This window comes from Zingiber officinale, chromosome 1A (genome assembly GCF_018446385.1).
Source record: "Zingiber officinale cultivar Zhangliang chromosome 1A, Zo_v1.1, whole genome shotgun sequence".
NCBI lineage: Eukaryota > Viridiplantae > Streptophyta > Magnoliopsida > Zingiberales > Zingiberaceae > Zingiber > Zingiber officinale.
The window spans coordinates 144404608-144429745 of record NC_055987.1 but is presented as its reverse complement, the minus strand read 5'-3'; the positions used below and the strand labels follow the sequence as shown (position 1 = coordinate 144429745).

The window sequence follows — 25138 nt, the reverse complement described above, 5'->3', positions numbered from 1 at the left end:
TCGGCTTTCTATGTCGGCGACGATTCTACCACAAATTAGATGACTTGAGTGGCAATTTGTGTCCTTTCTACTAAGTCTTTCGCGTCGGCGAAACTTTTAACTCATTCGCAGTTTATTAGTTGCGTTGGATGTGAAGGGAGTCCAATGTTCTTGTTGAGGTTGGGCAAGGATCAGAAGCGGAAAGTTACATAAAACCCAGTGAGGGCTAATCAGCAATCACAATTAAGTGTTCGTAGCAGCCAATTTGTTATTTTTTTTAATTGGACATTTGAGATTGTAAATAATATTTTAAATTTACTAACGGTCTCAAATGTCTAGTTTAAAAGTGTTTAGGGTCATAACAAAAGTTACTCACAATTTCAATGTTATCAATGAATAAAAAGGAAATGTAGAATCGATGAATAAGGTATTTTGTTCAACTACCCCACTGGAACATGGAATATACCGACACTCAATCCTAAATGAAAATATCAAAATATACTATATATGGTTTAGAATAGAAAATTATGATTTATGAATGCCGTCCGACTCAATCTTTAAATATCCAAAGTAAAACGTAAGTCAAAAAAGAGTATTAATTGAAGAAACTAAATATTACAACTTTGGCAATGCATAATATTCAGTTCGGAATAGCGATTCACCTCAACTAAATATGGAGAGTAGTCATGCAAAATTAGCTCAGGAAAATGTTCATGATAAACATGATCAAAAGGAGATAAACCATTACATAAGCTAAGTTTGTTTATAAAACAAAATATAAGCATGGTCGTCCAAGACTTTGTTTGCGGTGATGGCCATCACTGATGAATCATCATAACGAAGCCAATGGCTGGTAGAAGTCTTTGCATCAGTGGTATAGTGACCATGTGAAGGCCCTTGACCGTGGTGTGTGATAGTCGCCACAAGTTCATATCTTCGGCTCTGAAAGGAACTAAAATCAACTTAGACGAATCTCCAGTAACAAGAGGGTAAATTCAAGCTTTGACAAGATTATATCCAGCATGCCAGATTCCTCTTAGAAGTGTAGCAAGAATCAATTTGAACACTTGACATAAACATAGAAGGTTTGAAATGGATACACTCTACAGGGATGAAGAATCTAGTAAAAAACAAACTTACCTCTGAAGTTGGTGATGCTAAGAGCTCACGCCCAAGAATCAGATCAAGTGGAAAATGAACAGGCTTATGCAGCTTTGTGCTTCCTCTGCTTCCATAGCTAAACCGCATGAGATGCAATATCATTATCTTGGGCAGTTGTTGTATTTTCACTGACTTGCTGGCACTAACTGAACCAGCCTGCAAATGAGGTGGTCTCCCAAAAGTAAAAACCAGATAATAGCAAAAAATTGGAAAGCATGAAAATCTGAACCCTATTTTGTTCTTTCTATTTGGTCTAACATGAAGAGACACCTAAGAGAAATAAACAGTTCCTGGCTGGTACATGAAGTTGAAATAAACCTCGGTTAGCATTCGCTTGTTGCATTCTGTCAGTATACGATAGTAAACCTTGAGATCATACTAGCATGGAATGACATGATCATGAGTTAGAGGTGTGCCAATGGGTTAATAATTCAAAAGGAGGAATTATAATATAGTATATCTTATCATAAACAAAAAGTTATCTTATGCTTATGGCAAAAGCACTCATCATTATCAACATGAGTTCCAAATATCTTTTCCACCTTTCACCACGAAAGAAAGATGTTACTTTTCCAAATGATAAACAAAGCTGAAATAATTAAAAATGAGAAAGTTGCAGATTCTAAGAATACCAAAAGAATCTAAAATAAGAACAAAATTGTTCGAAATGTATCTAATTGATTCCTACTTCCTAGTGTCGTGGCCAATGGCATGTATTCTCACTGAACAATATGCATGACATGGAGTCAGAATCTACTAGAACTATGGTTCATGACATCAAACGGCAGTCTGCCAGGACATGTACAGTGATTAGAAAAGCTGCATGGTTTGTTAGTTTAGCTAGTAATTCTGGTTTCACTATATAGGTTGAGATCATGACATGCATTCGCAATCTACCAACATAACTTCGTGCAACAATCTGCCAGAACATGTACAGTGACAAGGAAAGCTGCATGGTTTGTCACTTTAAATATTTACCTGGTTTCACTCTATAGGTTCAAATCATGACACTGAGTTGCACTCTACAAGAACAAGTGTCCATGCATTGAACAACTATCTACCAGGACATGTACAGTGATGAGGAAAGCTGCATGGTGTGCAAGATAAATAGTAATCTGGTTTCACTAAGTAGGTTCAAGTCATACTCAACTTGGTAATCCATTTTTTTTATACACTTCTGGATGATCATTGTTCAGGCAGACAATCAATCAGTATGAAGGTGAATTTTCCAAAGAGAAATGGGGAAAACACTTGCAACCCCATATGGTCATCATTAACAACAGCCAAATGGTTTATCTTGAATGGCTTATCCCCTAGGACTGGCTCAGTTGGCAAGTGCATGGGATCATGACTATAGTGGCTGGGGGGCCGAAACTCGGCATAGGATTTCATTACCTCTGTGGGCCCCCGCCCATGCACTTGCCAATTTGGATAAACCTATTTAACTTGAGACAACCTATCACTGATTTGACTATAACCAACTATTTGGTAGAATCATATGACAGAATAATATGCCATTTGGCAACTCTCAAAAGCCAGGGGTGGAGTAGAAGAGGGAAAAAAAGGGGGGAATATTAACCATGAATGGACCAGGAGGGTTAAAATAACAGAGGAAGAGGTCAATATAAATCCTCAACCCTTTGAATATTAGATTATGAAGATCCTGGATTTACTCTAGAAGTCTAAATTACACAGACACTTCCTTTGCTGGAGTCCCTTTATACAATTTTTTCATGTGACAAGCATTCAGGTGAGCAAACCATAGATAACAACATAAAAGAAAATTAATCAAAGTTTAGCTCTTGTAAGATATAGGATGGATTTTAGTGCAAAAAGATATATATACCTTTTTTGAGTTAATAAACTAAAACTTAATTTGATCATTTGAATACAGTCCATTTTCATGAATGGTGGTAGTAGACCATATTGTATAAAGAAACTGAGAACTTTTAAAACCAAAAAAAAAAAAATTGTTTGCTTTTTTTATGTTTAATGTTTTTTATTATTCTTTCTGATAATTGTAATTACACTAAAAAGTGACAAACCTGGAATGTTTCAGTAGACACCTCTAATATTTATTATTTCTTAAATATATTTTCAAATAATTTTATGCCACAGGAATAATTCTCAATGCTGAATTTGTGTTACTAAACGCATTGAAGCAGAGTAATACCTATTCGGAGAAACGACCTAGGTGGGACTACAATTGTTTTTGTGGTAACATTAAGCTATAAGCAACTCAAAACATAAATTGTCGCAGGTTTTCACCAATATTTAATAGAGCACCCTAAAATGAGAGCACATGTGATATATCACATTTGGACTTGGTTGAACTAAGTGTACTCCATCTGTCCCACATAAGTACATAACCAAGAGAAGAAGCCAATTCAGGATAATCCATCACATATTTCAGTAAATCACAAACCTAGGGAAGCATTGTAAAAACTAATCGCACTCAACTATGTAACTCGGGTGATTATTAAAAAAAATTGAGAATAACTAAGCAGAAAGCTAAAAGCTAAAGTAATACTGAGCCATCTGATATTCTATATCCTTCAAGACTTTCAGAAGCAGCAAACAGATGTAGAGCATCTTCAATAGTATTCACTGACTCGGAAAATATGTCAAGGTGGAGCAATAGGAAAGGCTGAACTGTAGCTGAAGCCTTCTTTCCTGAACCACAAATAGTTAATCCATGATCTGGATGATAATAAAATTGATACTAAATGAAAAGAAATATATTGAACTTATAAGATATTCAATTATATTTCAAAAGGGACAGTGGAGAATACACTCATGTTAAGCCCCAAAGTTATTAAAGAAGATGGAGATAGCAGCACTCCAATAGGACAGAAGACACTAAACTATAAAAGCAAATAGCATTGAGAAAAAAAAATTTGAGATCATATTTCAGAATATGCAAATTAGTGTTAAACATTAATAAGCAAGGCTGTCAAAGTTAGGTTCTTATCATGAATTGTTTCAAAAGTTGTTCGAATCATGGACCACGGAGAATTGTGTGTGTGTGTGTGTCTGTGTGTGCGCGTGTGTGTCTGTGTGCATGTGCGTGCGCATGCGCGTGTGTCTATATCTATATATATATATATATATATAGAGAGAGAGAGGAGGAGGAGGGGCCCTAGTGTTAATTTTTATTTTTTATTTTCACTTCCTTTAGCCTAAATACTATGCCCTAAACCCTAAAAAAAAATTAACACTAGGTGCTCAAGGGGTGCTCACCTATGGATGTGTAGGGTAACATTTCCCTATATATATATATATCTATATATATATATAGAGAGAGAGAGAGAGAGAGAGAGAGAGAGAGAGAGAGAGAGTATGTTAAAAGGAATTCTATTTAAAATAATGGATACTCTACTTAATAGTGTAATAGCTTAGATGGAAGTTGATGATTCATCACAAAATATACAATATACATGCACGTATCTTGTATTTGAAAACAATGCAAAAAAATTATAATTTATTTGATCTCAATGAATAAGAAGAAATTTCATCATTCAATATTTTGAGAGAGAAAAATATTATCATCCAATGGATGAAGACTTTGGTACGACTTGACTTTTGAGTCACCATCATCCATTGATTTTGCCCGTATTGTTATTGTGGAGTCTACCTTGGTTATCGTCAACATTGTGCCATTGTGTACAATTTTTTCTTTGTATCAAATCATATTAAATTGAATTGAATTGTCATAATTTTTTTTCATCCTCAATTCATATGTAAAAGCCATATTGTTTTGCATGGAATTGCAATGTTTCTTATGATAGGAATCACAAATCCTATAATTCTTACTGACAACCATGTTATATGTGATTAAAGGGGTACAAACCCATCACAGTTAACAAGCAAATTAATAGATATCTATCAGTAAAAGGATGCTTTTTTTTTAAATGAACTCCAGTGAACTATCAAATTCTGTCAGTTTACAAATCATGCCAACCATAAACACAACCTGTCACTTGTCCAATTTATGACTACAAATAACTTCAACAAACAATTGTAAAACAAAAAGCAATAGAGGGAAAACAATCAAAACAGAGTAGAAATAACTAATTTCAATACTTCACTCCAGTTGTTTAGGATGCATGCATCATAGGAGATAAATGGCAACTGAGTGAAAAGCTAAGGAAGATCACTAAATAAATATATTGCTCAAGAGTTGGACAACAACCTTTAAAGAGTATTCTGATAAATATGAATATCAAACCTCTCTGCATTATAAAGCAAACAAAAAAGAGAAATGAACAAGGTCGAACTTTTGTTATGTAGTGCTTACAAGAATCTACACATAAATATACCACCACAAGAACTTCTATAGGAACAAAAGGTCTGGAATATGGACAAGCATGGGTTCTGTATTATCTGCACGCAAGAAAGAGACTGAATGCATATCTCACCTCTTGCCTTCACCACACTTCTGTATTGGCCTCCAAATATTGCACTTAGCTGTGATGGCATAAAGCTCTGAGTTCTGGTGATAGCAGACTTATTCTTTGGTCCAACAGTTTCCCACCCTTCATCTTCAGTAGAAGAAATGAGAGCATTTTCACCATAATTTCTGTTGGAGAAGTTACCATTAAGTTTCAACAGTTCATCATGCATTTGATCCATGATAAAATTTAAGAACTCTTGGGCATCTTCTTGTCTGTAGAATGCATAATTCAAAGTCAAATCACCAAAAATATACTTCATTCTTGAACATCTAGTTAAATTTACTAGAAAAATCATACAAGAACAAATCTTCTGATTCATGACTATCTGTGTTGAGCTTTATCCAAGCTCTACAAAAGGCTACATCATAGTAACACTTACATCAAATGTTCATATAAATATTTTGGTTAAGTAGATTTTTCTCAGATCATCCTTTATCATGGTGGCAAAAGACGAATACGCTCGTCCCCAGCTCCCGCCAACCTGTCCCAGGGCCAACACGAGGTCACCCTTTATCACAACACTAGGAATGTGGGTGCAGAGGGACAAGTTTGTAGATTTACCATCTCCGGGCTATCCTGGATCTATTGAGATCCCTATCCAGTTGCAAAACCAACCCCATCATTTTCCCAGGCTCACTCTACTCTGTCCACCTCTTGTTATTAATTTTTTTTTTTTGGCTAGCGAGAATGACACTTGATAATTATATTCAATCTAAAACAATCAGACTTCAAGAAGAAAGATTTCTTTAGGTTGCTGATTCCCAAAATTGAATCAATGACTCTCATTTTTTAGTACTAAATAATCTTCTGATTCCTGACTATCTGAGATGAGCTTTATCCAAGCTCTACAAAAGGCTACAGCATAGCAACACTTACATCAAATGTGCATATAAATATTTTGGTTAAGTAGATTTTTCTCAAGTCATCCTTTATCACAACACTAGGGAGAAAACTAGACAACAAGTTAATGGCAAGTGGTAAAGTGACTGTTGGTGTTGGTTTAATCATGCGCAAGTAAAGGATCAAACGAAAAGACAAAAGATAAGGATTAATAAAAGAGGAATTATGAGCTCTAAATTAACATGAATATAAACAGCATTAGTGGAGTAATCAAGCATGAAATTAGAATTAAAAATTTTGGTAAAATTTAAAAGATTCCGAATATATTTTACAAGAGTATATTTCATGTGTATACTTCTAAAATTGTTTACTGATGCAAATTAGAAAAAGACATCCATAGTGAAGATGTGGCCCACTCACCAAGAGCCCTTGATGTGGGGGAGAATGAAGCAAATTAGGAATTGAATTTTTATTAGTTTTGGATTTTATAAGAGTTTATTTCAGTAAATTGCTTTATTTAAGAGAATAAATTATTTAAGGAAGTGTTTTGATTAAGTAATTGTCTAGTTAGAGAACAGGAGATATCTTCCAAGTTCAATTAAGTTTTTTAGGTATGAGATATGTCTTTTTCCAGAATATTTTTTTTTTTCTTATTTTGTGTTCATTGGGGCCTTTAAAAGGGTCTAAAATTTAGTTTTGATGCTACATCGTTAAGTCTCTATTTTTCCTCATAAAGTTCAGATAAATGAGACATAAAGTGATTATTGAAATTGTATCTTGGGATTCATTCTTAGGGGAGGATGACTCTGAAGGTGGAGCTTTGGTTGCTATTTCTTAGGGCACTAGTGTTGCCAATATTTTAGAACATTCAATTCCTTTTTCAGGATGGGATACTTGCAGCCTTGATTTAGGTTTGGCAAAATTAAGTTTAATATCCTTTCCCCTCGTATTTTAAAGCATGAGTTTACCTTTCATCTTCTGTGACAAAGAGATCATACATTCATGGTCTACCACATGTGTAACATTCATTCGGAGAACATCACTAAAATGTGATGAATGATTGTTAACTCAGGGAAAAGGAATTTGAAGTTTGTTCTCCTAAGGCAAATTGTAAAAGAACGGTGCAAAATTGCCTAGGATGCTTCAACTTATAGTATAGATTGAAGTATAAAATACTTGCAAATATTTGAATCAAGGTACATGTGTGACGTATTTCAATATTGTTGGTCAACTGATGCAGTGCTAGAGGACTAGAATCTAGACTTGAAGCTTGACTTTCATATATTTAGTTAGTTTAACAACTAAGACCACCTAGAATGGTTAAATATGGATTTCCCCAATTGAGGAGTGTGTTTTATCTATTACTGAGCGACCACTATCTGATTTTGGCAAGAGCAAATAACTTATCAAAGCAGCTTAGGAATAATTAGTCAGACAGAACTGTAACTCAGAATCCTCATTGTGCTGATATGAAAAGTTGGTTAGGTATGACAAAATGTCAGAGATGCATGTAAGCATTTTGTGAAGTGAACAGATCGTTTTAATATGCAATATGCTGCTTTTATAGATAGAGCGAAACATTAAAACAAAACAAGCTGAAGATTTTTTTCCCTAGATAATACAGCAAAAAAATTAAACTATGGTGGATTTCAGAGAGCGTTCAGTAACATGGTATGAGATATATTATCTCCTAGCATATTCAGTTAGCTAAGCCAATCAGTTAAGTGAATTGGCCAGTAATATTTTAAAAAAAATAAAAAATTGTCCCATAAAACCACAAATTAAGGGAACACATGGATTTTTCAAACAAATTCCTCTTAGGGTCCAACATACATGTGCCAATCCAGACAAATGACAGCTTAAGATAAAATAGTAATAATGGAACATAGCAATTAATTAACAAACCTTGGTCTGCTTGATATACCAGTTGGCATGTCTGGAGTAAATCTTTTCAGAACCACATCAAACATATTAGGACTAAAAGGTTTTCCACTTTCAAGGAATGCCTTTCCACTAGCCTTTGCACTTAAGTTATCAGGCATGTCAAACTCAGAGATAAATTCAACAAATGCATACAATGTCGTATAGTCCATCTGAAGTTGAATAAAGTAAACAAAATAAAGATTATAGAAAAGAACATCAACAAAAGATGAAAAGGTAGAAATGGATTGATATCATCAGAACCTTAGAAATATTTTTATTCCTCAAATCCTGCAAAAGCCCGACAAAAGGTGAACAAGCCAAAAGTGCCTGCAATGTTGCATTTAAGAAACACAGATTTCCTAAATTTATTAAACCTCTTGGCCGAATACTTTCAGCTGTTCCCCCTTTCTCAGCCCATGTTCTTGGGACATCTGCCTTAGGGCATTCAACTGCCAAAGAAAAGGGACTAAAAGTATCAGGATTTGATGTTTGAATCCATCCTTCTTGGTCCTTTGGCTCTGACAAGTCAACACCAGAATTGCCCTTGTCAGTTACACAGAGAGACGTTACACCTAAGGCATCCTTCCCTGTCTCTATCAACCTATAACTCTGGCAAGAATCAATGGTTGATCCCTTTGTTTGGGCCACTGTAACCTTCTGTAAGCTGTCATTTACTTTGACAGCTTCTTCAACGTATATTAGATCTGAAATATCATCTGAAACATTAAGATCTTCTGATTTTTCAGATGAAGTATCAACCTTTGGTCTGTTAGTAGAACCTTTATACAAATTTGAGGTAAGGTCCAATGACCCACATGGCTGTCCAGCCTTATCCAAAGAGTGCGTACGATTGAAATATTGACTCTGAAACAATCTAGTCTCATCTTCAGTGAATGACCCAAACATGATGAACTGCTTAAAAAAGGCAGACAACGATGTAAATATATGGTATCAGAGGCAAATAACAATTCATGAAATATCAGTTTGAAACTTTGCATGTCATGATGGATAATATTAATAACTTATATTCCTATTTTTAGAATGTTAAGCATCAATTGCAAGACAAACACACTTCCACCACCACCGATCACAAAAAGTGAACATGTCTTCAGATAAACCTTTCATGCTCTAACAACTCAACACCAGAAGTGCCCTTGTCAGTTATATGGAGAGACTTCCAACATCACAAGCGTCCTTAGGGCACTTTTAATCCTTCATTGGAAGCTGTTACATCTGTCTTCACAACTATGCTCCAAAGACGATGATTTTATTGTCCGTTTCGAAGCAAGATTTGGTCAACCCACATGTGGCTGAGTAATTCTCTTAACTCTCTTTCAGCTTTTTAGCATTCAAAACTGTTTTTGTTTATTTGACCAAACCACACAAACATATGTTCATCACTATCCAAAACAATTCAATTTGGACACAAAAAGATACACTATCAACGATATCTCTATCCCTTAAAATAACGAATGCCAATTCGCTACGGGTATATCAATTCCAAGACAGTTTTAAAACATCATTGCATATGGTGATAATTCATTGAAGAATTTTTAATCCCTCAAACTGCAAATCCAGGAAAGTAATAAGTAGCCAAAATTCTCAGGTTGTGCTACCAAAATGCAAAAATTACAGCACGAATTACCTTACGATCACTCATCTCGCCCAGAAAAACAAAGAACCTCTGACAGATCGAATTGTATCAAGAGAAGCCTCCTTTTTCTTCAAATCGAAGCAAGGAACAACGCGTATAGTACCAAGGAAACCTAGAGTTTGTAACCCGGTGGAAAGGACGCCATCAACGGAGACGCACGGGGAAGACATCAAAGGGAAAGAGACGCGGCAAAGGCGAGACGAAGAAAGCAGGGATAGCATCAAGTGAGCAAACCGGCCTCCCTTCGGACCACCTGGAAGAGCATCCAGGTGCAGGAGCAGTTGGAACAGAGAGAGTGTGAGAGAGACAGAGAGAGAGAGAGGGCAATCGTGCAGAGATTCTATGTATTTGATCAACCACTTAGTGATAAATTTCCATGCCATGAAAAAAAATTAATAAATAAAAAAAATGACAACATTAATAAATTTAATTGTAAGAAATAAACTCTTATCAGGGAAACTCCAAAGCAGGCTTAGATTTTTCAAAATATTTTTAAATTATTAAATGTACGGTCTTTTAACTGTATAAATATTTTAAATAGTAACTAATTTTGATAAAATTTAAAATTAAATTATCTTTTTTTTCTTTTCATGAAAAATAATTTTAAATTTTTTTAATAATTTTTAGATTATTTTTTATATAAAAATATATATTACTACCGCACCTTTATCAAATCTAATTAATTTACACGTTTTCATATATTATATTATATATTCATATATTATATTATATATACAACACGTATGTCCAATGAGTAATAAAAAAAACTTATACCAACTTAGTTATGTCCTATACTAATATCTTTATTAAATATTATTAAAAAATTAAAATCGAGGTATCACCTAGCTCAAGTCCAACTATGGCTCAAGCCAACAAAATAAACTAAATGAAGTTAGCTGAGGAAGAGTCAAGGTACATCATGGCCAGAACACAGCAACGCAGGGCACATTTGTTATGGTTTTTTATTCCCTCCGGTCTGGCTGGTGACTAACAAACTTAAATTCAGCTCAAATGCAATCAAATTTTTAATAAATAAATTAGAACAAGTTCGATAAATAAATAAATAATCAAATTTGAACACACTTGTTTACACCTTTACCATTGCATGCTATTTAATTATATGGATATCTACTGCCCATGAAAAACAAACACCGTCTGATCTGCTGCTACCAGAGTAGACAAATTAATCACATCGTGCAAGCATCATCCTATTAAACTTCCCCTAACATACCAGCTTTACAGCCGTGCACTACAAGTGATAAATATGGATTACAACAGGAATCAAATAAAACCATCAAAAAGCACACTTTCTTCAACTTCCAATGACCGTAGACACTGCAACGTCAAACATTTGCAATCAAGCACCTACACAATTTTCCCAAGCACCATTTCTTGAGCTGAAGGTACCTCCGCCAGTCTGCTGTGCATACTCAGTAATTACTCTTTGAGCACAAGCATCCCACGTCTTTGCCATTTCTCCTAGTGACATTGGTTGTGACAAGCTGCGAAGATTGATGACAAATCTTGATCTAGCCTTCACAGAAAGGTCGTCCGATTCCCTACATTTTAAAATGAAAATAAAATTGTCAGTTTGCTGTTTTATCACTAGTTTGACTTTGGATTGGCTGACAACTGTCATACCTTTGTTCATCTGGAAGCTTGTCTAAAAGAACAGGGGAAGATTTGGGATAATTAGCAGGAACAAGCAATCTCAGAGGTAGAATTGGACCCTGGGCAACCAAAATGGGCCAAAAGTAAGATGCTAGCATGCATATGATATGTTTCCAATGTTAAAACTGACCATATCTTCCGAGACAAATTGAGACTTTAGGCTTGGACATAGAGCCACAGCATTGAAGAAACACTTCACTATTGTTCCGTCACCTTCCGAAGCAGCAGAAATTGAATCAGTACCTTCCTCACTAATGTTAACGACGGTAACAATTAGCCGTTGGTTTATCTCCCTTATCTCTTCAATTAAGGCATGGTTTACCTGCAATTGCCCGTGGTGTTGTGATCTAACAGCGCTGAAAATTGCTCAAAAAAGATCTAGATAGAAAATTCATAGATGAGCAAGAGACGGGTGAGAAAAAAACCATTACAACAAGAGAAGATGCAGAGAAACATTTCCAGATGCCATGTATTTATCTCAAAAGTATCAGTTAAAGATTTTATGCACTTCTAATAAGACCATTCTTATACAGCCATAATCAATGAGCAAAAAAGGAAATAGTGTTAGTTTACCAAGTTTATAATGGGCACAAAATAGAGAAGAGAGCTGAAAAGAAATTTAAGCAAATTCTGGAATCATAAATTATATGCAATATAGAAATATCCAGACAGCAAGAAAATCAACACTAAAGAACTAAACAATATTAAACAAAATAAGCTTGTAGGAGAATTCACTTGCAAGAAAAACAATCGAACAGAAATCACACCTCAACTTTTTGTCGATTAACACGTGATGTAGCAGTGGACTCTAGTTCAGATGTGTCAAGACCATAAGATTGCTTAAAGCTATCATTTATACTACCAGCAGATGAAACATTATTCAAGGGCATGGCACTTGTATCACGCTTTATTTTCTTTGTAGTGGCACTTCCATCTTGAGACATGAAACTCCTGGCTTGTAAACGACACTTTGTCATTGCAACCAAATCCTCACCAACAGCAGCTCTAGAACCATTACCTGGTGCAGAACCAGCTATCCTGTCTATCATGCTAACAACAGAACCAATATCACTAACAGCTGAGCTCCGAGCCTTGGGTGTTGATGATTGTAACTGAAATAGCATTCAAAGAGAATGTGGTTGTTATATTGTTGATACTGTAAAATTTTCAAGAATGTCCTAGTTTACTTACACAAATAGGGTAACTCCTAATAGAATCAGGCTTTCACTACAAAATACAAGGACCGGCCATAATAAAGAGGTACAATAATCATATCAAGTATTGAAACTTCTTACAATATGTTTGATACATAAGCTTTCATGCTAAAAAGAGTAGCACAGAGATAGGCCAGAAGAGAACAATTCAGGTCTTCCAGGAATAACTATTTTAGGCATTCAATGAAGACTTTCACTTCTGAACTGTTCAATCAAACTATCCATCGAGCTACCACGCCAGAGAAAAAGTTAGGACTCACCACAGTTATCACAATTGTCTTGGCTTAAGGATATGTGAAGGATGCAATCTAGGAGTAAGGGAGACATAAGAATCCAGAGACAAACACAAAAGGACTATATGGGTTGTTACAGTGACACTGATATAATCTGGTACAATAATCAATTAAAAGTATGTAGAAAGCAAATAAATGACAAAAACCAACATCGCAGCAATCTGAGGTTGGATATACGAATCTTATCCAGCAACGATTATTATCAAGCCAAATTAAGAACAACTAAATTCAGCAGCTTATGATAAGAATTCTCCAAAGATAACCAGATCATCATTTCTACAATGATGATCACTAATTCAATGCTTATCCAGCCTCTTAATTAAGGATCAATTCCAAATCAAAGAGGAGGATTTATACCAAATCAAAGTAGCAATCCATTAGAATGTAAAAAGGGCGGCCACCTAGGTTGTCATATCTAAGCAAGATGACAATAGAAGTAGTTAATGTGCCCAATCCACTGTCTTTTCGACAAACTTGATTCGGTTGACCCACCCAAAATGCTCATTTAATTGGTTCACCTAACACATGCATCCCGTGCATTTCACTAGGTCTGATTGGCGTGATAGATCCACCTGACCCAATTGGTCCAACTGAACAAACCAACTTGACATTATGGGCATGTCAGCTTGCCTAGCTCAACCAGCCCACCGCCCACCTAGTCCATCAGTGTATTCGGACCAACTAGTCTAATCAGCTCATTTGCCCCATCCAATTCACTCATTTTATGTATCTTCATTTTAGTTTTGAAATGATAACTTGTCAATAGCTAATATATTTGATAAAGGTGGAGTGAAACTTTCCATATCTTAAATTGTAGCACAGAATGAGTCATTCCTCAAAATGGATGGCCATCCAAACAATGGAATAGAATAATAGGGGGAACCACTCCTATTTCCTATTCCATTCCGCCCTACCAGATGCATCCTTATATTTCATGAAATCAATAATCAACCTGATTATGACTGCTATGTTAGGCAAACCAATGATTATTGAAAGGTGGAGTTACTGATGGCATTTCCTTGAATAACTCCTTGAAGGAAAAAAATTATATGAATGTAAAAATTAAAGGAAAAAACTTCAATTATCATGTGAAGCATGACATAATATAAGTTATGAAACTCATGTTATATGGGTAAGCATATAACTTAACAAGATGCTGAAAGTTTACTAACCACTTTTATTAAACGTTCAAGAGGCCTCTCTGTGGCACTTGCTTTCCCAGGAACCAAATTTTGAACATTAGTCTGATTGCCATCTGGAGATGTAAATTCTGCCAGCAAAGGTGAAGCTGATATTCCAGGTGTAGCAACAGCAAGAGATTGAGATTGAGATTGAGATTGAGGAGGTGTTATAGCTGTTTGTTGATGTCCAACATGTCCAGCATTAGGTAGAGATGTGAAGCTAGAAAGTTTATCAGATTCACCTGGGATTGGGGAGCGGGCTATAGGAGTGGATGGAGATGGGACAAAAGGTGAGTTAGCTGACTGTAAAGGTGTTCCAGATTTTATTTGAGATGATAGCAGAGTGTGCTGGTCAATTTGAGGAGAAGAATTATGAGAAACTTGAGGAGATGAGGCTTGAAAATTTTGAGGCGATGAAATTGGGAAAGCAGCACCTGGTTTCACTTGATGATAACCATGTCTTTGAGTAGTTGAGTAATGTTGTTGATAAAGGCCTGGCTTAATGCCAGGTGCTTGTCTCAACTTCAAGTCACCGACTTCACTTGATTGATGGATCTGTTGCATTTGGTGCAATGGCATCTGAGAGGTTTGCTGTTGTTTTTGTTGTTGCTGCTGCAACTGTTGCTGCAGAGGCTGTTGAGCTTGAAGTTGTTGCTGCTTTTGTTGTTGCTGCAGCAAATGTTGTTGCACATGTCGTTGTTGTAATTGCTTTAGCTGTGGATTTGACATCAGATGCTGCTGCTCCTGTTTGAAATGCTGCTGTTGTATCACATTAGAACTTGGCTGCTTGGTATTTACATTGTTTTGCAATGAACTCAATGAGCCATTTGGCATAGCATTAGCATTGGTCTGTTGAGCAATGGAATTATGGGCCGATACCAGACCACCTTGCTGCATAGGAGCAATTGCTCCCTGCTGCAATGAACTAAAAGAATTTCCTTGGGCAGGATCGATTGTCGAACCAGTCTGTAATGCATTTGAGATATTCTGTTGAGTTGTGACACCAAAATGTGCAGATAATGGCACAGAACCATGTTGCATGTTTTGCACAGCAGGTGTCTGCATTGAATTTGAAGAACCCTGAATATTATTTTGTTGATTTGCATAGTTGTCATGTTGTTGCAATTGAGAAATTTGAGTTTGTTGCTGCTGTTGCACTAATTGAGAATGGCTACTGGGATGCTGAAATTGTTGCTGTCCGGGTGCCTGTGAAGGGATAACTTTTTTCTTATTTGAAGATAGAATATTTTGAATTTGCTTCTCATACATAGGAATTTTATCCTTCAGATTTGGACTGATATTAGCCTTGGATAACTGCAATACTTGCAATGTGCGTTCTAACATCATCTTAAAATTTTTCATTTTCTCAAATTGTTCTGCTGCCTTTGCTGATGGCAGAGCATCATTCTGAAACATGCAAAATACAAGACAAAGAACAAAGCAATGTGATATCAGAAAAGTTGGATTTATTTGCTTACTTCTGGTTAAAGTAGGTGCAAGTATCTCAAGAACCAACAGGATAATTACCTGCTGCAACTTCATACAAATTCGTTGGTGAAACTCATTCAGGTCAGCATAGTAGATATCTTTCATGGACCTAATCTGCCACAAATGAAGAATATATTGGTTACCTTCAACAATCAATGAATAAATAATTTCATCAGGAAGCTTGATTTATGATGACACTGTAATGGAAGCATGCATCGCCGTGTAGGTTTGTGTACATTAGGCATAGCAACGTCATGAGTCAAAACACAAAGTAATTATGTAAATAGCAAGTATATGATAGGAGTTTGGAACGCCAAAGAAGAGAGTAAATCTGGATGGAGGATTTGATTTTCTATGGATTCCCATCCTATTCCCTATTCAATAAACAATATGAAACAAGTAAGCTGCTAAAAACAAACTTAACTTATTACATCAAGCCATATATCACGATTCACAACTATTAGGGGATTATTTAACAAAGATATAATGCTACCAACAAGATCTAGCTAATGTCATAAGGTTCGTAAAAAGGGTGATGAAATAGATAATTTGGAACAAGCAATATGTTAAAAACAAAACACAGCTTATCATGAAAAGCCATATATCAGCATCAACAAGTGTTAGGGGTTATTTAACAAAAACTTGTTCTACCAACCAGATCTAGATAGTCATATGGTTAGTCGTCATTTATATTTGTTGCCTTCCTTTTGATCTCCCCCCAACATTTACTCCTCAAAACTGTAGCCTAATGAATTCAACTTGTTCAATTCAAAAATAGATCAATCATCTTTCAAAGCCATATGCACAGAAAAGAGATAAAAAAAAACGAGATGGCCTGTTATACACTTGCCAGAAGATGGTAATGTTTGACAGCATGTCAATTAGCAAAAACTCAATAATTTATGTATCAAAACCCAGATAGTTGTGTAATTAAAAATAAAAATAAAAAATACCACCATCACAAAAACATAACATTTTGCCTTCATGAATTCATGTGACGAACTAAAAGGTCAGTTGAAGTATTGGAAACATATTTTATAAAGCATAACTGAATTTGAAAGTAAGCATATTTTGAAGCCTTCTGGAAGATATGTAACATTTTTACATAATCAATAGTAGGAGGGTAAGTACAAATTTTGAGACAAATTTAAAGTTTTAAACTACCAAACAATGTATTTCCATGAGCATTGCTGTATTCCGCCAAAGACAAGGTCGTGGATCATTTTGAAGCATCCATGCTCCATATAGCTTGATTAATAAAGATAACACAATTATTTTGCACCTTCCAGATATACTTTGCTAAGCCATTGAATTTTCTCTTACAATTTGCCAATCAAATCTTCTTGAAAAATAAAATGAAAAGAAAAAAGAAACTAGAACTAAGTAGACAACTTCAACTTCAAATAAGCATACTATTACAAATGAACTCAATGATAATGGACAGGTTAAGGAGCAAAAGGTCAGCAACAGAAGAAAAAAGCGAAATTTCATTTGTTACAAACCTTTTGGTAGATCTCCTCCTGCAAATCAGCAACTGCAACATGTCCTGTTGGTGCTATTGAATCCAGTGTTGCTGTAAAAATAAGAGAAGTCCAAGGTCAGCAACTAACCGACAATTGCACTCGCCAGACCACTAAGGTTACCATCCAGGTACATGCACAGAAGAGCCCACTATCTAAAAAACGTACAGAAGTCAACAACATAGTAAAAATCAGAATTGTTATAAGTGAATCACTAGAAAGTCAATTCATTGTAATGATGAGTGCCCTAATTATCTTTCCTAATAGCAGGGATGTTCCAGCTAAGTGTTCCTACCGAGTTAGTAAGTAGTTCAGTGCCAGGATTGTTAGGGTGTTCCGGTAAGTAGCATAGATCACTGCCAAGCAGTTTCAATAGGCGTCATTCAGTAAATATGGTTCCAACTGCGTGAAAGTTTATTCAACATATTGGTCTTCATAATGGGATCAAGTGTTTTTACTCTCACGCGTCCTGTTTGAATTGATTGGAGATTGGGAAACATGGAGGAAAGCAGAATGAAAATCAACATAAGCACACATTGCTAGGAGGTCCTGTTTAGTCGAGTAGACTAAGCATTTCCATCACAATGGATTAAATCAGTCAAAGGTTCCTAGGCACTTTCATAGTTGTTAGTCCAACCAATCCAATAATATGAGAATAAAGGAAAACTCCGAAGCCCCAAATGATCCGCTATGAGGTTACAGATTCTCTCATAATCAACTACATCAAAGCATTGAGATCTATCTATAATAGCCTTCTGTACCATATCAGGTAAATAAAACATCAATGATATCCTAATGCAAAAATTGAGATCTAGCCATAATGGCCTTTTGAATTGTGAATTTGTAATTGAATTTAGTGTTGTAACATTGTATCATATCCTTGCCAATCCAATTGCAGCAGCCCCTAAAATATCATAGAAACTTGACACCATGTAATTGAAGGGAAAAAAATGAGCAAAATAATTGGTAAGATGGTCACCAATCAATATAAATTAGGTAAAGAATTGAAGATATGTTAAGGCATTCAAAAGTTTCAAGGAAGAACACAAAATAATAAATGTAATGACTTACAACTAGAGGACACCTCTGAAATCCCTATTTGTGATTGAACAAATTGCTTCTGGTGCTCAATTGCATTCTGGGAAAGTAAGGAACCAGAAGCTGGAACTCTTTGTTGCATATCTCTTTGCAATGAACTCATATGTTGTACTAACTGTTGTTGAAGTGGTGCCGACTGCGATTGGATATGAGAAATCTGTTGCTGCTGTAAAGATTGATTCTGAGGCTGACCTTGTGCTTGTAGCATTGCCAAAGGTGCCTGTTGGTTTTGCTGCTGCTGCTGTACAGCAGGCTTAGCTTGTTGAAGTATATGCATAGGGCGCTGATGTGACTGCATATTTGATACATTAGATGATGGTACAAGTATTTGTTGTTGTTGTTGTTGTTGCTGCTGCTGCTGCTGAGAAAGCCCTGAAATGTTAGTTTGAGAGCCTAGCACCTGCTGCTGATGTAAAGACATTGACTGTTGATTCAATAAATGCTGGGACTGTTGCATGCTTAAAAGATTATGCTGTTGAGTTGACATTCGCTGTGGTTGTTGCTGCATTTCATTGACACTTGTTTGTTGCCCAACCATCTGGGACTGTTGAACATTTGAGATACTTGATTGCTGACCCATTAACTGCTGGTGTGGCTGCATCGGTAAATTTGAGTGTTGAGGAGCTGACATTTGCTGCTGTTGCAGTGGCGTTTGTTGAAGGATGTTAGACTGTGATTGTTGTTGTTGTTGTTGTCTGGAAACTGGTTGTGGATGTTGTTGAAGCAAAGACTGTCCTGATTGCTGAACTGAATTTAAGGGATTTTGGGATAGGCCAGACTGAACAACTGACTGGATCGCTCCAGATTGTGTTTGCTGGATACCGGATTGGCCTGACTGAAGATTAGATGCTATTGGTAATAGAGGCTGTTGAGAAGATTGCAGTTGTGCTGTTTGTTGCAAGAGAGATTGCTGTTGAACATGAGATTGTGAAAATGCAGATTGTTGAAGTTTCTGTTTCAGTAACTGTTGTTGGAGATGCTGATGTTGGTAAACAAATTGGTTTTGTGATTGATGCTGCTGCTGGGAAAGCACTTGTTGTTGCTGCCTTCCCTGAATTTGCCTTTGTGCAGTTGAATAGATATCTGTTGCTGCAGCTTGCCCCAATGAGTTTGAGATAGAATTCTGTGATATGCCAGTCATGTTCAAGCTAGAAGACTGGCTCACACTGGATATAGTGGACTGACTGAGACCAGCGATGGATGACAATGCAGAAGGTAGACTGGAAGTAGTTTGTGACCCAATTGAAGAGTTATGCTGCATATTCTGAGGTTGCTGCCTTGTTGATGATGGATTCACGGTAGTAATAGGTTGCCCTTGGTTACTAACTTGAGCTGGTAAACCAATAGATGCTGTAAAAAGGATATTTAATTAACTGAGAAAAAATAGATTTAAAAAAAAAATGAGGAATGTAATGAGAAGCCGACCCCACCTAGTGGGAAAAGGCTTGGTTGTTGGTTGTTGTAGGAATGTCATGAGACCAGGATTCTAATTTTGGTCTATGCTTAACAAGAACTACCTTCATGTAAAGGAAATAAACCTATAAAGACATGGTAAATCTAGACCAAAAAACATAGAGAAAACAGAAATATGATGTAAAAGCATCCACATCAATTTCCCTATTACTATATCCAAAATTTAGGGTAAATGACTCACTTTATTAAATTTAGACAATCATTTTTCACTACACACTACATCAACTACCCTAAAATTTCCATCATCCTTAATTTTTTATTATTTTCTTCTCTTTCTTCTATTTTTTTATTATTATATTTATAGAATGAGTGGAAGGAGAGAGATTGAAAAGATTGAGTGGAAGGAGAGAGATTAAAAAGAAATATTATTTTATTTTTAGGGTAGTGGTTTCATTCCCTAAATTTAGAGAATCACTATTCATCAAATCTAAATTTAGGGAATGGATAGGGTAACTAATGCAAAGATTTTTTAGCCACCCTATCTAAAATTTAAGGTAAAATCTTTGGATAGGGTAACTGATGAGGATGCTCTAAGTGATTAAATATTAGAGTTGTTAGGCATAGAGATATGTTTTCCATGTAGAAATAGAAACAAATATGATCTATGATTTCCATCAAAAATTTCTAGAATACATACCTGGATCTACAGAATTCTGGTTAATAGATGGGTTGATTTGTCCAGGTCCTCCAGGATGTTGAGACTTACTCTCCATTGACAGCATTTTTAGAGAAATTTTTCTCAAATAATCAGACTGAGATATTATAGTGTTAGAGGAATACATCAGAATATTAACAAAAAAAAAGGCAAGAGAAAGAAAGCATAGACTACTGATTCTCCCTCTTGGAAATAGCATACATAAAGATAACCAATAGTTTAGAAACCTAAGTAATCATCCAAAAATATCTAAATAACAAATATGCAGTAAACTAACACCAGTACAATTTGATCATCAAGCCCACAGGTGTGGGCGCTGTGAAGTTCTTTATGAAGGATAAATTTCTAAGAAAGAGCATATTCAGTTATTTGAGGACACAGAGAAAAAGAAGACAAAAATAATTACTAACAAGAGATCATAAAGAAAGTTACATTATTACATTTCATTTGTTGATACTGAAATTTTCATAAGACAATAGTGTTCATTTTCATAAGACATGAAATAACTTTAAAGCAAAAGTTACGCATTAATGTAGCAGAGTAAAAGCATGCAAGAACAAACCAGGCCAAGATAGCTGAGTAAATGAACAATATAACAGGATCAACCTGATTTGCAGCTGCAGTATATATCTTGTCCTCAAACCGAAAAGCAATTTTCTGAAGTTCATTTAGACCTTCAGGCACAGAGATTGGAAGATGCCTCTTCAAAGTCTCCATTCTAAAATAAAAATTATTCAAGTATTACACTACAAAAATTATGGGCACAAATGTTCAAGGACCAATGGAATAGTAGATACTTGATATGTGAATGAAAAATAATATCTGAGCAGTAGATAAGCGCAAAGATATGGTCCAAAATGCACATAAAATGGACAAAACATGTTTAGAAATTGAAAGTCTAAGAGAAAATGATTGAAGAAAGAACCAAATGTAAAAGGCTACCATATTGCAGGTTCGGTTCATTAAAAGAGAATAGCACTTTAATTTTTATTAATAAATACAATTGTACTGAAAACTGATGAAGACAGTTTTATAACTTAAGAAAAAGCACATATAAATTTATTAACAATAGTATAGTTGATGATGGAAAGGGGTAAAAACAGGCATATAAACATAGGTAGAAATGTGAACAAGAAGCATGAAAGATGCCCATAACATGGTTGTCAAATTTAGGATCATCTCATAAATCATTTTGGTGAATTTTCGAATTATAAACCATATCAAATTGTGAATTGCAAAGTTTAAATTACAAAATAGTTCTATTTTACTCAGAACAGTTATGGAGAAACTTGATTCATAACAAAAACATATTGGTCCATAACTTCCTTTGACAATGTGCAAATTATTGTTTCTTTCATTCCATTAAATATTGAAATGAAATAAGCAACATAGAAAAATAATTGTTGTCAAATGATAGACGAGTTAGAAATAATATGATTCTTAAGTCACTATCAATTTAACTCAGTCTATGTTGGATGTGACAGAGAATCAGTCTTCTCAATGATGGTTAAATGTCAAGTCCACATTAATTATCGTCAAGGTAGTCAAGATTACAATTTAGACTTTAGGATCTTGTGATCTTTATGATCCACTCTAACCTAACAACCCAGATCATAAATAGGATCTAAATTATGTCAGGGTCATATAAATTTACAATCGAATTATGTGTATACTTAGTGTTCCTACAAATGAATTTTTTGTCATATCATTTGAGAAAGTTTTTTTAAAATTATATTTGATTCTTTTTAACTCTTAGGTAAAAGAATCATTTAAAATCGTTCACATTATCATCAATCCTATAATTATAGGTTGTTATTCATTATATAAAAATGGATCATTAAGGATTGTATTACATTTTTAAAATGACAACTATATGAATAATTATACTAGACTTCATGATACTAGAACGATAATGTCTAAGATATTCTTAATACTAATCCTATATATTGAAAAGCACAAATGATAAATGGCAAATGTGATTCTAAAATATTTTAATTAAATTGCAAGATCTTATGATCCTTCATTCTAATCCTACAAACAAACTCATATATCTCTTTTTGTTGGTGAATAGAATCTCAGCCCCAACTAGTGACAATCGTCGTTTACTTTGTCTCCGCATGATATGATTTTTTTTCTTCCATCTCATCAGTGACAGAAACACTGGAAAGGAAAGATTTTAAGCTTAGTAGATTAAAGGCAGAATATATAGAATTTAAATTTAGCAATATTAGAAATAATGAGATAATTGTTAAGATAGGAGAAGACGAGTTACCCGGAATCGAGAGATTTAAATATTTAGGATCATTTTTGCAAAACGATGAAGGGATTGAGAGAGATGTGTTACATAAAATACAAGCAGGATGGTTGAAATGGAGGGGAGCGTTGAATGTTTTATGTGACCGTAAAATACCTCTTAAACTTAAAGGTAAGTTCTATAAAACCGCAGTTAGACTTGCTATGTTATATGGAGCTGAATGTTGAGCTATGACTCAAGCACATAAGCAGAAGATGAGAGATGCAGAGATGAGGATGTTAAGATGGATGTGTGGACATACGAGGATGGACAAAATAAGCAATGAGAACATTAGAGAGAAAGTCGGAGTTGCATCTATTGAGGAAAAACTCCGCAAGACAAATTTAAGATGGTACGGACATGTATTTAGATGACCAATAAATGCTTCAGTTAGGCAATGTGAAACTATGATAAACATGCATATTAAACGAGGAAGACCAAAAAAGACTTGATTAGCAACAATAAAACAAGATAAATTTTATTTAAATATAGATGATGATATAGTAGGAGATAGAGCACAATGGAGTAAAAAGATTCATATAGCCGACCCCACCTAGTGGGAAAAGCTTTGGTTGTTGTTGTTGTTATATCTCATCAGTGACTTCAAGATTCCACTCTATTCAACCTTTATACTCCTCTTTAAAATACAAAATCCAGCATATCATTCCTCCTTTGTAAAAAATTCAATTTAATTACTAATATAATGGGTTTAATTTAGATTTAGTTAGTCAAATTGAACTCTTAATGTGTTGCCGCTTTTATTTCTAGAATCGTACAAAATAAAATTTGTATTTTAGTTTAATCCAATTATCATGTTCTTATCATTTCCCATTTACATTTAAGAACTATATTGTTTTACAAGTTAATTGAAACATATATGATATAAATTATGTGTAGAGTATGACTCTAACAGCTAGCCTCTATAAGGTCCAAATAACAGGAGGAATGTGCATTCCTCAAATTAGAAAATGTCTACATCTGAGCTCAAGTGCAATTGATAATGCTTCAAAATAATCAAATGGGGTTCCAATAAGTGTATAGCTTTTTCTAGATTGAATTATTTTAGAATATGGTGGCCAATTTCATGAATCCTCAAATCAATCAAGTAACAGAATTTACTGAGAGGCCACACTAGACATACAGTAGAGACAACAAGTTCATGTACTTTTGGAATACTGGCAAGAAGTCACCTCTTTGATAAAGTTAAGCTAAGAGGTAAATACATATAAGAGAGAATAAAGCAATATAATCTATTAATCGTGAAGATAAAGTTTAGACCATCTATTATATGAATAGCAATATTTGAAAGAAAGAAACAAATTCTATGACCACCCATGTCATGTAGACCAAACTGTTGGACAATTAAGCATAAATATTATCAGAACTAAATCAGTCTCTCCACAGCCAGTTTCTTTTCAGCTATTTTAATGCAAATAGCTCATCCTGCTTACAAGAATCTATGCGTCATATGTTCCAATAAAAGACAGTAGTTGTGAAATTGATTTTTGTTATTAAAAAAAAAAGTACGCAGACACCTAATTCGACCCCAAGAAATATTTCAAAGTCAAATATCGATTAATTCAATGATCGAATTGAAGCAATTGCCCACGACGATGATCCAGTCACCAAAAGGAGTAAAATTTAGAGGGAGATTAGGGCATCCCACATACATCTTATTCACGATTCTTTGGCGCGCCTCGGGCTGGAGTTGGCTCCTCCAGTCACCGGAGCTCGCATCTGGCATGGACGGTGGCTCCCCCTGAGCCGGCCTCCAACTGTTCCCCTCCATCGATCTAACCAGATGCCCTAACCTTATGGACGCAACGACTTAAAATTAATCTCACAGAAAGGAGCTCAAAGGAGATCGGACGTGAGATACAGGGGGAAATGAGTACGGAAGCGGATACAAAAGACGAAGGCTCGACGAAGGGAGGAAGAGACGACGAAGGGAGGAAGGGACGACGAAGGACGTGGGGGAATCAACCGATCGAGGGAAGACCCGTTCCTCATATAAGACGGAATCGTACTCACTAATTATATTCCTTCTTTGTGGGTAAAAAAATCCTGACCTACTTTGCTTATTGATGCAATATAATATAAAAATAATTTTTATTATCTTAATAAAAAAATCTATCCCAATACATTTTTTAACTATCTCAGTAAAAAAATTAATACATTTTTTTAATTAAATAATATTTTTATAATTTTTTTTATTATTTTTAATTACTAAACTAGAAACAA

General features: G+C 35.1%; 2 protein-coding genes across 6 annotated transcripts; both read right to left on the bottom strand.

Annotated features, from left to right (window-relative positions):
* Positions 1-557: 557 nt before the first annotated feature.
* On the bottom strand, positions 558-10350 carry LOC122037361 (ubiquitin carboxyl-terminal hydrolase 24-like). 3 transcript variants are annotated; one of them, XM_042596816.1, is made up of 8 exons: positions 10003-10350; positions 9137-9269; positions 8619-9061; positions 8340-8527; positions 5559-5806; positions 3671-3813; positions 1120-1296; positions 558-921 (listed from the first exon to the last, which is right to left on the bottom strand). In XM_042596816.1, the coding sequence occupies exons 1-8, from the start codon at positions 10015-10017 to the stop codon at positions 733-735; spliced, it is 1536 nt and encodes a 511-aa protein (XP_042452750.1). In that variant the 5' UTR covers positions 10018-10350; the 3' UTR covers positions 558-732. The 3 variants fall into 3 exon arrangements, with proteins under 3 accessions (XP_042452750.1, XP_042452742.1, XP_042452758.1); XM_042596808.1 differs by having other exon boundaries at positions 8619-9269; positions 10003-10349; XM_042596824.1 differs by having other exon boundaries at positions 770-931; positions 8619-9269.
* A 698-nt stretch (positions 10351-11048) lies between these two features.
* Positions 11049-24921, bottom strand: LOC122037343 (mediator of RNA polymerase II transcription subunit 15a-like). 3 transcript variants are annotated; one of them, XM_042596785.1, is made up of 11 exons: positions 24568-24921; positions 21211-21322; positions 20587-20701; positions 18450-19826; positions 17361-17431; positions 15898-15972; positions 14362-15777; positions 12450-12794; positions 11813-12004; positions 11653-11741; positions 11049-11570 (listed from the first exon to the last, which is right to left on the bottom strand). In XM_042596785.1, exons 1-11 carry the CDS (start codon positions 24684-24686, stop codon positions 11369-11371), a joined length of 4113 nt encoding a protein of 1370 aa, XP_042452719.1. In that variant the 5' UTR covers positions 24687-24921; the 3' UTR covers positions 11049-11368. The 3 variants fall into 3 exon arrangements, with proteins under 3 accessions (XP_042452719.1, XP_042452725.1, XP_042452732.1); XM_042596791.1 differs by having other exon boundaries at positions 18450-19808; XM_042596798.1 differs by lacking the exons at positions 11049-11570; positions 11653-11741 and having other exon boundaries at positions 11987-12060.
* Positions 24922-25138: the final 217 nt, after the last annotated feature.

Bases quoted from the DNA above. Each gene is read 5' to 3' on its own strand.
- LOC122037361 (XM_042596808.1), bottom strand. The intron at 8,528-8,618 runs GTTCTGATGATA...ATTCAACTTCAG, and splicing joins GGAATAAAAATATTTCTAAG to ATGGACTATACGACATTGTA. The intron at 5,807-8,339 runs GTTTGTTAATTA...TGCATTCTACAG, and splicing joins GGTATATCAAGCAGACCAAG to ACAAGAAGATGCCCAAGAGT.
- LOC122037343 (XM_042596785.1), bottom strand. From the start codon at position 24,686: ATGGAGGGGAACAGTTGGAGGCCGGCTCAGGGGGAGCCACCGTCCATG. The intron at 19,827-20,586 runs GTATGTATTCTA...TCCTTTTTACAG, and splicing joins CCAGAATTCTGTAGATCCAG to CATCTATTGGTTTACCAGCT. The intron at 12,005-12,449 runs GTGTGATTTCTG...GGGCAATTGCAG, and splicing joins TTAATCGACAAAAAGTTGAG to GTAAACCATGCCTTAATTGA.